Source organism: Abrus precatorius, unplaced genomic scaffold (genome assembly GCF_003935025.1).
Source record: "Abrus precatorius isolate BTA unplaced genomic scaffold, Abrus_2018 Scaffold11, whole genome shotgun sequence".
Taxonomy (NCBI): domain Eukaryota; kingdom Viridiplantae; phylum Streptophyta; class Magnoliopsida; order Fabales; family Fabaceae; genus Abrus; species Abrus precatorius.
In genome coordinates, this window is record NW_020874303.1 from 18313962 (window position 1) to 18324697 (window position 10736).

The following is a 10736-nucleotide window of genomic DNA, read 5'->3' on the forward strand; positions in this document are numbered from 1 at the left end:
ACAACTTTTTCAATTCTTAATATATGTATATGTTAACACAATAAAAATTGTCAATCTAAAACTTTTCTTTAATACAACATTTTGTTAAAGAATTATGATTTGGAAAGGTTTATTACTCCGATCTATACAGTGTCATTTTGGTGTTAGGCAGAAGACTAAAGAAATACAAAACTAAGCCTCAATCATGAATCATATTTACTTAGCGGCCCTCACCAAACTTCCATCGATTAGTTGCTTTACTCTGTCAAGTATCACATCAAATTGATCATTGAGCAGTTGACGCTTGAGAGATTATAGTCTACAAAAGTAGATTGAGAAAAACAATAGTTAACTGTAAAGTGAGAACTTCACTTACAATTAAATTCCACAGTATTCACAATTAAATTCAACATTAATAATCATTCAATAAATCTAAATAATTCGCTGACAAATATTGATGGTAAGGATTTTATTTTTTATGAACATGTTTGTTTCTTGTTTTCGGAAAGTGTTTTCTACTTTTGAAAATTAAAAACATATTTGATAAAAGATAGTTAAAACAATCTATTTTCAATTTTTAAAATAATAAAAAACTAAAACATGTTTAGGTTGTATTGATTCTACTACTTTCAATGTTTTATTACCCATGTTTTTCGTAATGGTATCTTCCCTCACCCCTACTCTCTGCCGCCCACCTCACACCATCATTTTCTTTGCTAGTGAGAGTCTCCATGCAATGTGCCGCTGGTTCTACCACCAGACGGAGATTGCAAACTCTTCTTCAACTCTTATTATAAGAACTGAAATTTCGAATACACGTAGGATTAGATTTTATGATGGTTGAAGTTAATGAAAAATAGTTTGGTTTCGAGTACAATTCAAGTGCAAGAGGATAAAAAAAATAGCATTATTACTGTCTTAAATATACTTCCTAAGACATTCAGCATACATACACCTGTCTTAAACCCATATTTGCAACCATCCTAAAAGTCAATGGAATTATGAAGGACCACTTGGTATAGGGCTTATATCCATCTTCACGAGTTGGAGTTGCTCCTTAACGGGTCCTTGCAATACTCTCGTGGCAAAGCGTATCTCGCTTTATCACTTCCCTCAACTACTTTTGGATTAAAGGCTTTTCCATAAACTCTAGTGTCATCCAAATAAAACCCTAATATAAGTGCGCTCTTGCCAACAACACCCACAGCTTATCATCGTAACTGGCAGAGGTATCTCATACTTTGTGCTGCCGATTTTGCAGCAAGAGTGGAGGCTGACTTTGGATTTTGTCCCTTCTACTGCTCCAAACAGTAAAAGAACACAAGGGCAATTACACTTTTTTTTCCTTTTGGTTTTAAAAATAATTCTCAAGACTATTTTTAAAAAACAATATTGAAAAAAAAACCACAGCAACAATCAAATCCCCATATTTCAGCTTCAAACTATCAATATAACAAAAAATGAAAAGTATAACGAACCATTATCCACCCGATAATTTAAAGTTATCAAGATAAGCTTGTTTACTTTTATTGCATAATGTCATGCACATCCTTGGAAAATCGATATGGGCATCGCCCCGAGTTAAGACATGCACGCAAAACGTTGTGACGACAAGCTTGTACAAGATATTGTGATCATTGTAGCCATTGCTTAAGCCAAAACACCAGAACCGTTTAACAGACAGCTTGGCAGTTTTTCATACGCCGTCCACACTTTTAAGCAGCCAAGCTCTTCGAAGCTATCTCAAACACATTCTCCGATAGTCCATTAGAAGACATGATCTTCTCCAGCTGGGCCTGCAATACACCATAGTTTTTTCAGTAAAGCTGATACCCACAAGCAACATTTTGTAAGAAAATGAGAGCCAACGTAGCAAAATAATAACAAGTCTATTACCTTGGCCAGTTTTTGTCTGTATTCATCGTAACGCCTCCATCTTGAGAAGGCTGACACCATTCTCGAGGCAACCTACATCCATCAAAATAAAAAAGATGTCATACAACCTAAGAATATGTAACTGACAATACACACAAAAGAATGAATATATAATCTAAACACGGCTAATGCGAAATGACCTGAGGATTTAGCTTGTCAAGTTGAAGCACAATTTCTCCAAGGAACTCGTAGCCTGATCCATCCTTTGCATGAAAGTTCACCGGAGACCCACAGAAACCTCCAATGAGAGAATACACTTTGTTGGGATTGCGCAGGTCAAATGCTGGGTGGTTTAACAGTTTCCGCACATTCTCAACATTACCGGGAGCATCAGACATTGCTTGAAGAGCAAACCATTTGTTCACCACCTGGAAAGGGAGGCCAAATATAAAATAGCAATCCAAAGGCTTGACACTGTAGGATAGAGTTATGTTGTAGGTGGGAAGAAGCACTTCTAAAATAAAACTGAACGGAAGCAGACATTTAGGTGAGACAAACATGAGAGATTGAATTGCAGTCAGCCAGGCCAAAACAGAAAGATTATGAAAAGCTGTAGAAGGTTTCCAAGGAAGGGTGATGGTCCGGGATAAGGTGTCAGTGACGACACATGCTCTAGTCTTCATAGATAATATTTGGGAAATTTTTATCAAAGTGCATCTTAAGTTTAATCTAGCCTCACCATCAACATAGGACATTACAGTTTATAACACAGAATATATTGTTGAAAAATGGAACAAAACATGCTCAACAGCTCAAAAAAAGAAAAAAAATATTTAATTCCAAAGCAGTGTCATAGAGATGGAAATTTACCAAGAAATCATGCTGCCATTTGCCATAAAAGTCAGCAAGAACATCATCACGGGTTTTTCCAGGGTTCTGGGATATGGCAGCCAAAGCAGCAAATTGCTCAGTCATATTTGTAGCAGTTTTATACTCATGCAGCGCAAGTTCAGTGAATTCTTGCTCCTCAAGGCATGCAAGATAAGCTATCAAACAAAAAAGAGAGAGATAAGCTCGCTACCACCATGCATATTATCATATGTAACAAAAGATATATACCAAGGGCAACATTCTTCAGAGCACGCCTGGCCATGTTTGGGTGATTGAAAACATATTCTTCTGAGCTCCTATTATTTTCTACCTGCAGAAAGGCAAACAATTTCATTCATTCAAGGAAGAAGAAAATATGTGTAAATTAACAATTCCAGCTTCAGACAAAAGGGCATACTGTTCTGAGGAACTCTGATCTCAGTTCACTTGCAAGCTGCTTCCTGATGAAAATTCGAACAGCATGAACAGCATCAGGATCTGCAACTTTCATCATGTCCATTATTTCTCCTTCACCAGGCAGGGTTATCGCCTTTGCCACAAATTCCTATATGATAAAAGAACAAAAAGGTAATCATATGATAAAACCACTGTCTAGAAAAGATTTGAAAAAAAAAATAAACAAAATGAATAATCTTGAGGAAAATTTGTCCTAAGCATACTTTGTCCAGACTTGAGTCGCATAGTATACGTTTGAACCCATCAACAAAATTGGGATTCAGAACCAATGGTTTGTTATGTTGCAAATCATCCACTAAGTTGAGCATCAACTTCCGTGCCAAAACTTGTCCAGCTTCCCAACTAAATCAGTTAAATAAACCAGAAAATATATTCCCATAAAGGTATCAAATAAAAAAGAGTAACTTGCAACTTTGAAGAAGACAAACCGGTTGAATTCATCAGAATCATTAGCTAGCAGGAAAAACAGTTCACTATTAGTGAGATCAGATTCCAGACGGATAGGAGCACTGTATCCCCTTAACAAAGATGGAACGGGCCTCTCAGATATATCAGTAAATATAAACTCTTCCTCTTTCTGTAGCAGATACAAATAAACTTATCAGTTACTCATATGAATATGGAAAAGCCCAACCAGTTTTTATAAGTTACATTATTGATAACAGAATAAAGGGATATTAGAAAATGGTTCCAAAATTTCAGACACCTTTTTTCTTAACCTTATTGTATTAGACAGAAATGCTCATACTTTGTAAAATGAAACAATTGATGATTTTATATGGTAGCATATCTTTGTTATCATAATCACAATTTTACTGCAAACAGTGATGGACCCAGAAAACATAAGTAGTGGGCCAGAGGGCAGGACACAAACATTTTGTCCATTGAAAGAGTGTATGATGTGAATTCTACAATTTGGCATGTGGAGATGCCCGGTCAGATGAGTTTGTTCATTTGAGGAGGAAGAATGTGTGTGTTCAGAGTGATTGACTTATTTGACTCGGGAAAATTGTCAGCTTGAGAACCATTTAATAGTATAATAAGCCTTGTGATAAAGACCAATTTTGAAAATCTTTGGGGACAAGAAGGAAAAACCAATAATATATCATAGAAAATTTTGAGATGTAATAGGTTCATCAATGAGTACATGGCACAAAAATGTTTCTGTTGATGGGAACCATGATTGAGCAGACATCTCAAGGAGCATCTTGGTCGGTCCTATCCAATTGTTTCTAGATCACTCTTCATCACATAGAAAGGTGTGGGGTAAAGAATAATACATATGATTTTTACTTTCCCAACCCCAAAGAAGTTCAAGATTTAGATCTAAAGCTACCGGAACCCCTGAAGACAATTGACCAATGAATTCAGAGTCAAACAGTACTTCATTCCCTTGAGGAAGAAAAAGAAGGGGCCAAAATAGCAACGATAGATTATCCACCTGCTACCTTATATATCTCAAAATCCTGCCTGAAGGGTATAACAAACTCGAGATCACATAAAAACATGAAATAGAAATGCATATCAAAGAAAACTAAACAACCTTGGTCACTCTAAGGACTGTAGTGAAGACTAATTGATCATTGCTTGAAATAGATTGCAAAATCCCATTATGATAAACACTTCTAAGAGGAATGTCCTTGCCATTGGAACCGAGCAAACCCACTGCAACAGGAATGAACACGGGTTCTTTAACTGGTTGCCCTGGAGTTGGTGGTGTCTCTTGACTGCAAAAATGTCCTTATCAAACATGTTACTAAAGATAAACAGCCAAAAATAAAAATTAAAACTTATTTTTCCACTAAATCACCCAATTGAAAGGGAGAAATGAAAAGTTTAAGTTTGTCTACCTAATCTTTAATGAAAAAGTATGTGCTTCTGGATTATATGAGGTATTTACTTTGACAACAGGAGTCCCAGCTTGAGAATACCTGCACATCAATTGATAAATTTGTATGAGACTAGCAAAAATTTCAGGGAAAGAAAATTCAAACCAAAATACAAACCATTGTAAGAAATTTGCAAAATCTGCATCATTTGCATCTCGCATGGCAGCAAAAAAATCTTCACATGTTACAGCTTGACCATCGTGTCTCTTAAAATAAAGATCCATGCCCTACAATACAGCGAGTTTGTACAAGTTGAATTCTAAATTAAGCAGTAAAATATTGCAGGTAACAGGGTCATTGTAGGAATCGGAATGAGCATTCTTACTTTTCGGAACCCTTGACTTCCCAGTAAGGTTTTGTACATTCTGACAACTTCAGCCCCCTGATACATAGATCATAAGAACAAACTACCGGAGACAAATGGACATGGAGGGCTGGAAAATTAATGGTAAATGACAAACCTTTTCATAGACCTGCAGAAAAGAAATATATCATTATAATCAATTCAACATCTTAATGAGAAAAAAATGGATCTAACTGTTGGTTAAACATTGCAACTAAAAATGTGAAACATACCGTAACTGTACTTTGATAATGATGATAGGGACCACATCAGAAGTTAATCCACAGAAGGTAGAAAATAGTAGATAATCAGTGATAAGGGAACTATAAATTATTACATAACATGGTAAAATTTCAAACATGATATTGACTAAATAAAGAATTCTTAAAATAAAGCTTGCCTGTGTAGAAGTTGTCCATCTGTCAAGGAGGAAAAAAATATAAATACAAACTTAGAAGCACATAGATTAAGAAGGGGGTAAAAACTGGTTTTGGAGACAAATGATGAGACAGAATGATTTCCAAATTCTAACCTTGATGTAAGAATGCGGTCGCACTGGATGGGCCATGGGACCTGCATCCTGAAAAATCGGTACAGAAGTATCAGAATACTGCCTGACATCATAACAATTCTACATTACAAGAATAATAAAAGAAGATAAATTATAGTATAATAATAGGAACAGTTACAATAACATCATAACACAGAAGCAAAAAAACTTGCACACAACAATCAAAAACAGAAAAAGGAAAAGAAAGTAACCTGTGGAAACTGGTAATTTCTAAGTTTTGAAACATCAGCAATTCGCTTTACAGTACGACTTCCCAAGTCAGATGAAAATTCCTGCCAATAATTAATACAACTCCTTAAATTAAAAAACTGAACAGACAAAAGTATTATCTCAATTGAAACATAGAGACAGCGGTAGAGGCTGTGCCTGATCACGGAAAACAGTGAGACCTTCCTTAAGGCTAAGCTGGAACCAGTCACGACATGTCACTCTGATATTATTATTAAATGAAATGCTTAATTCAAGTTTTACCATACCCATTGCAGTGGAAAAATATAAGCATATAACAAATGCTCCGCAAAAACTCAGGTTTATGATAATAGAAATCCAGAAGTGAAACAGAACCTATCATGAAAAAGTTTTAGAACATGATATGAATAGCAATAGGAGCCTATAAATTCTTAGTTTGAAAGGATAACAAGAACTATGGTATGTAACACCACCTGTTGCCAGTCCAGTTGTGGAAATACTGCATACAAGGCAAGAAAAAAGCTCTAGTCACAATCCAGAAAACCCAAAGAAATTTAGTTTTAGAGAACTTAATGACTCTCCAACATTGCTAATATACGAAAGTTACAAACCTCATGACCAATAACTCCCAATATAGCAGCATAATCTCCATCAGATGCAGTTTCTGGAGAAGCCAATACCAACTTAGAATTGAAAATCTGCAAAGAGGAAAGAAAATTTTAAATGTCGAAAAGAGAACACAGACAACCAACATAGACAAGCTGACAAAAAGGGGGCTTACATTCAAGCTTTTGTTTTCCATGGCTCCCCTGTCCAATACAAAACAAGTAAACCATATTACTTTTCTACACCCTAATTCTTTCATGCTATCTCATCTCATAATATACTAAGGCACAATATATGTAGGGTCTCATGATTGAAATCTCCAAAGAAAAAGGTAGATGGAAATTACATGTTAAAATCTGGGACAGCAACAATGTTGAAGAGATCCAGGTCATATTCAAGTCCAAAAACCTGTTTGGAAAGCATAAGACAAGACAGAAAAACTCTTCAGAATCTGAAACAATATATATAATATATTACAATCAAATTAGCCCATCTTATCAAATGATTTCAAAACTAAATAAGGACTGACATCTTCATCCCACTTCATAGCTGCTTTCAGAGCATTCATAGCATGTGCAGTCTTAGGTACATCATCTGCAGGTGTCCAGATCCTAAGGGACACCTTCTGCCCAGAACGGGTAATAAATGTGTCATCCCTGCTCTGCAATTGCCCAGCAACCAAGGCAAACAGATAACAAGGTTTCTTGAAGGGGTCCTCCCAAACTGCATAGTGCCTGCCATCCTGCAGTATAGCATAAATAATGTCCATGAACAGAATAGTAACCATCAAGATAGTCTTCATTACTATGCATTTCAAGAAAATATTACCTCCAAGACACCTTGTTCAGCTAGATTTCCATTAGACAATAACACTGGATACAGTGATCTATCTGCTTCAATGCGAACTGTATATTTGGCCATTATATCGGGTCGATCCTGTTAGATGATAGGATCCATTAATTTAATGTCAAAATTTATTATTATAAATATACAGGTCAGCTTAACATATTAATTGCTCTAAGATGTCAACCTGATAAAATGTAATTTTACGGAAGCCTTCAGCCTCACATTGAGTACAGAAATTCCCAGATGATTTGTAAAGTCCCTACATGAAATCAAATTCATATTTCACAGTAAACACAGCCTCCCCCTTCAAACACCAAATCAGGTGACAGAAACAGAATAGAGCAATATATAGGAGAAACAAACTCGACAACAAGGGAAAATCTCATTTACCTCTAATGATGTGTTTTTCTGTGGGTAAATCTCCGTAACAATTTCAAGATCATATTTACCACTAGGAGGTGATAGGATTGTGAGGTGGCGTGCATCCAAATGATAATCTTCCTCCTACACATGAACATAAGAGAAAGTGTTTAAAATATTGTTACACAACCACCAACCACCCATCATCGCTACCAATATATAGTGTTTCTGAAAGTAAACACAGCTAAAATTTTAACTAGGAAGCACAAATATTATGTTCATGACATATAACATTAAAATAAGCTGTCTGATTCTGAACTTCCTCGCTTGATAAACTCACAAGAGAGCAAAGAAATTCCATTGGTGAAAAGTGGCCATGATAGTGGGCAGTACCCAACTCAAAAAAAGTATACATACCTTCAAAGCCCTCCCATTAATTTGAATTGAAACTAAAGTCAAGTCCTGTCCATCTAAAACTAGTGGGGGAGAAGAACCTGCTGCACAAAATAAAGCAATTATAAGTGCAAGAAAAATAAATATGAAGATTGATAAACTACTTAGATATTGACATTTGACACTGCACATATTGATGCTGACCAAACAAGTTACAAGGTCAAGAAAAGAACCAAAAAAATCTACCTTCAATGCGAGGATACACAGCAATTTTAGAACTAACTAAAGTCTTCTCCTCGCCCAAGGAAAATTTCAGATCCACCTGTAATAGTTCCATGCAACATGTGAAGAGAAAAACAAAATTATAATTAGCAACAACGTGAATGAAAAATAATCTAAAGCCTCCTGTAAACTTACAGTGTCAAAGTAGTAATCAGGCATTTTGTAATCCTTTAAGAATATTTCTCTTGGTGTCTCCATTTTAGATTCTTCAACTTGCTTCGGTAAATCCTCTGTGGCAACCGAACAAATTAGCCTCCGACTTACTTGCTTGACCCTCTGGAACAAAATACAAGAGCATACAAGATCGGATAATCAAACAAACAGACTGTACATAACCAAAGAATCTGAAAGAGTCCATGGACAAAAAGAGAAGTAGAACATCTTTGAACATGCAACTAGATAAACATGCTCTTTACATTAATGAAATTCCAATACAAACTAAACTAGCTTACTGGTAGTGAAGAATAAAGGGGCCAACACTTCTTTCGGAAATTGACCTGTGAAAGCCATATCAATAGTTCATTACATTCCCAAGACATCAGTAATAGCATGTTTGATTCAGCTTAAATTAGAGAAGTAATCACTAATTTTTTTCAGAAGTTCTCGTAAGAAGAAAATAAGTCATTGTTTCTTAATCACTAAATCATCTTCGTGGTATATGCAGGTGCAAAAAACAGAAAAAGAAACCTCTGATGCAAGGAAATGCCTCAATCTGAGGCTCCTGTTCGCTGTATTCTGAAAATAATTTACGCAGCAATTCCCCTGTAGCTGCAAAGAAGATAATAATTATCATAGTCCACAGAGGAGAAAGCAATTTGGAAAGATTAAGTGCCATGATAACATTCAACTTGCTATTTTCAACTAAAAATTTTACTAAAATAAAAACATACGAAGTGTACTGTATATATATATAGTCATAATACTTGAGAAGTCACTTCTGAGTTTTAAAATTAAAAGGCCCACATCTCATCCAGAAATAGGAGAAATGAAAAGGTCAACGACTATAGTAAAACAAGGCACAAACAAAACCAGCTCCAACTGGCAAGGCGTATATATAAGAAAGACTGTCCCAGGAAAGAAACATCAGAAACTGGAACAGCAGATGAACTTCTATGGATAAAGTTTTATTTTCTTAAGCTTTTTATTATTCCTGAAACAAGCATTACAGGTGGATGCATGGTGGGCACAGAGACATAGAATCAGAACAAAAACAGAGTGAAGATAATCACAGGAGCAGGTGCGATCAAACCCAGTAGAGAGTTCCTCGAAAAGGCCAATGTCTTCGATGGCATGACCAACCGTGCCATTTACCGCGAACCCCTAATCGAGAGCTATGAATTTCCACAAAAACAAAAGAACCCAGAAACAAACCTTTAAACCCTAAATCACCGTGAATTCTCGTTCTTATAAACGGATGGGAGGATAAGTAAGGGTAATTTCGAATTATGGACATGAAAATTCACAAAATAAAAAATGTAGCTCAAAAAGGATTGGATAAACTTGATGCAATAATATCAACATTAGCAAATAAAATTAAAAAAATAAAATAAAATCAATAACCAAATGAAGAATTGATGATCGAGCTTCACCTCACCTGGTTTCGCTATGAAGTGGTGCAGTGAACGGCGAGAGTGACAAAGATGGTACAATATATAGAGGTTGAGCTCTAGGAAGATATTTATTTATTTAAAAGTTTATGCTTAAAAAAGTTTAAAGTAGAATAAATGCTAAAATGATAGGATTAAGGATAAGACAAGCATTGTAATGTCAACAATACTCATATCGCTTCATTCTCAATCGTTCATTTTTATTATACTGATCCATAATTATAACAGTCTCTTTTTTTAATCGCCGCATTGATAGTGATATTTTATACGATATTAGTTTAATGAGGATGATTAGTTACTATATGCCACTGTTATTGGGAGGTTTTCTCTTCTTCTTTTTTAACTTAAATTTTGGTGAATTTTACAAAATGTCACTTTCATACTTAATTATTGTTAATTCAACATCGGGAATTTAATCAGTCTGATAACGACATTATTATGCTTCGTTT

The 10736-nt window shown here is 35.4% G+C and overlaps 1 protein-coding gene across 18 annotated transcripts; it reads right to left on the minus strand.

Annotated features, from left to right (window-relative positions):
- LOC113853787 (puromycin-sensitive aminopeptidase) lies at positions 1-10478 on the minus strand. Of its 18 annotated transcripts, XR_003502698.1 has the most exons (34): positions 10275-10407; positions 9910-10011; positions 9368-9448; positions 9133-9177; positions 8816-8956; positions 8645-8720; positions 8423-8502; positions 8036-8149; positions 7830-7904; positions 7628-7735; positions 7329-7541; positions 7146-7207; positions 6975-7002; positions 6805-6891; positions 6667-6692; positions 6371-6434; positions 6196-6276; positions 5966-6013; positions 5834-5852; positions 5667-5671; positions 5552-5563; positions 5416-5472; positions 5208-5317; positions 5052-5132; positions 4745-4928; positions 3630-3778; positions 3405-3543; positions 3143-3289; positions 2974-3055; positions 2725-2900; positions 2055-2282; positions 1876-1947; positions 1504-1775; positions 1-298 (listed from the first exon to the last, which is right to left on the minus strand). XR_003502698.1 is itself a non-coding variant. In XM_027484401.1 (33 exons), exons 2-33 carry the CDS (start codon positions 9985-9987, stop codon positions 1695-1697), a joined length of 2946 nt encoding a protein of 981 aa, XP_027340202.1. In that variant the 5' UTR covers positions 9988-10011; positions 10275-10409; the 3' UTR covers positions 1363-1694. The 18 variants fall into 18 exon arrangements, 14 of the variants coding, with proteins under 14 accessions (XP_027340204.1, XP_027340212.1, XP_027340211.1 ...); XR_003502700.1 differs by lacking the exon at positions 9910-10011 and having other exon boundaries at positions 13-298; positions 10275-10392; XR_003502701.1 differs by lacking the exon at positions 9910-10011 and having other exon boundaries at positions 13-298; positions 8423-8499; positions 10270-10366.
- Between the last annotated feature and the right edge of the window lie 258 nt (positions 10479-10736).

What these genes read in the sequence shown, in the direction of transcription:
- LOC113853787 (XM_027484399.1), bottom strand. Translation starts at nt 9,987, where the DNA reads ATGGCACGGTTGGTCATGCCATCGAAGACATTGGCCTTTTCGAGGAAC. An exon ending in GGCATTTCCTTGCATCAGAG is followed by an intron (nt 9,178 to 9,367) that starts GTTTCTTTTTCT and finishes TGGCTTTCACAG; the next exon opens with GTCAATTTCCGAAAGAAGTG. An exon ending in TGGAAAACAAAAGCTTGAAT is followed by an intron (nt 6,892 to 6,974) that starts GTAAGCCCCCTT and finishes TCCTCTTTGCAG; the next exon opens with ATTTTCAATTCTAAGTTGGT.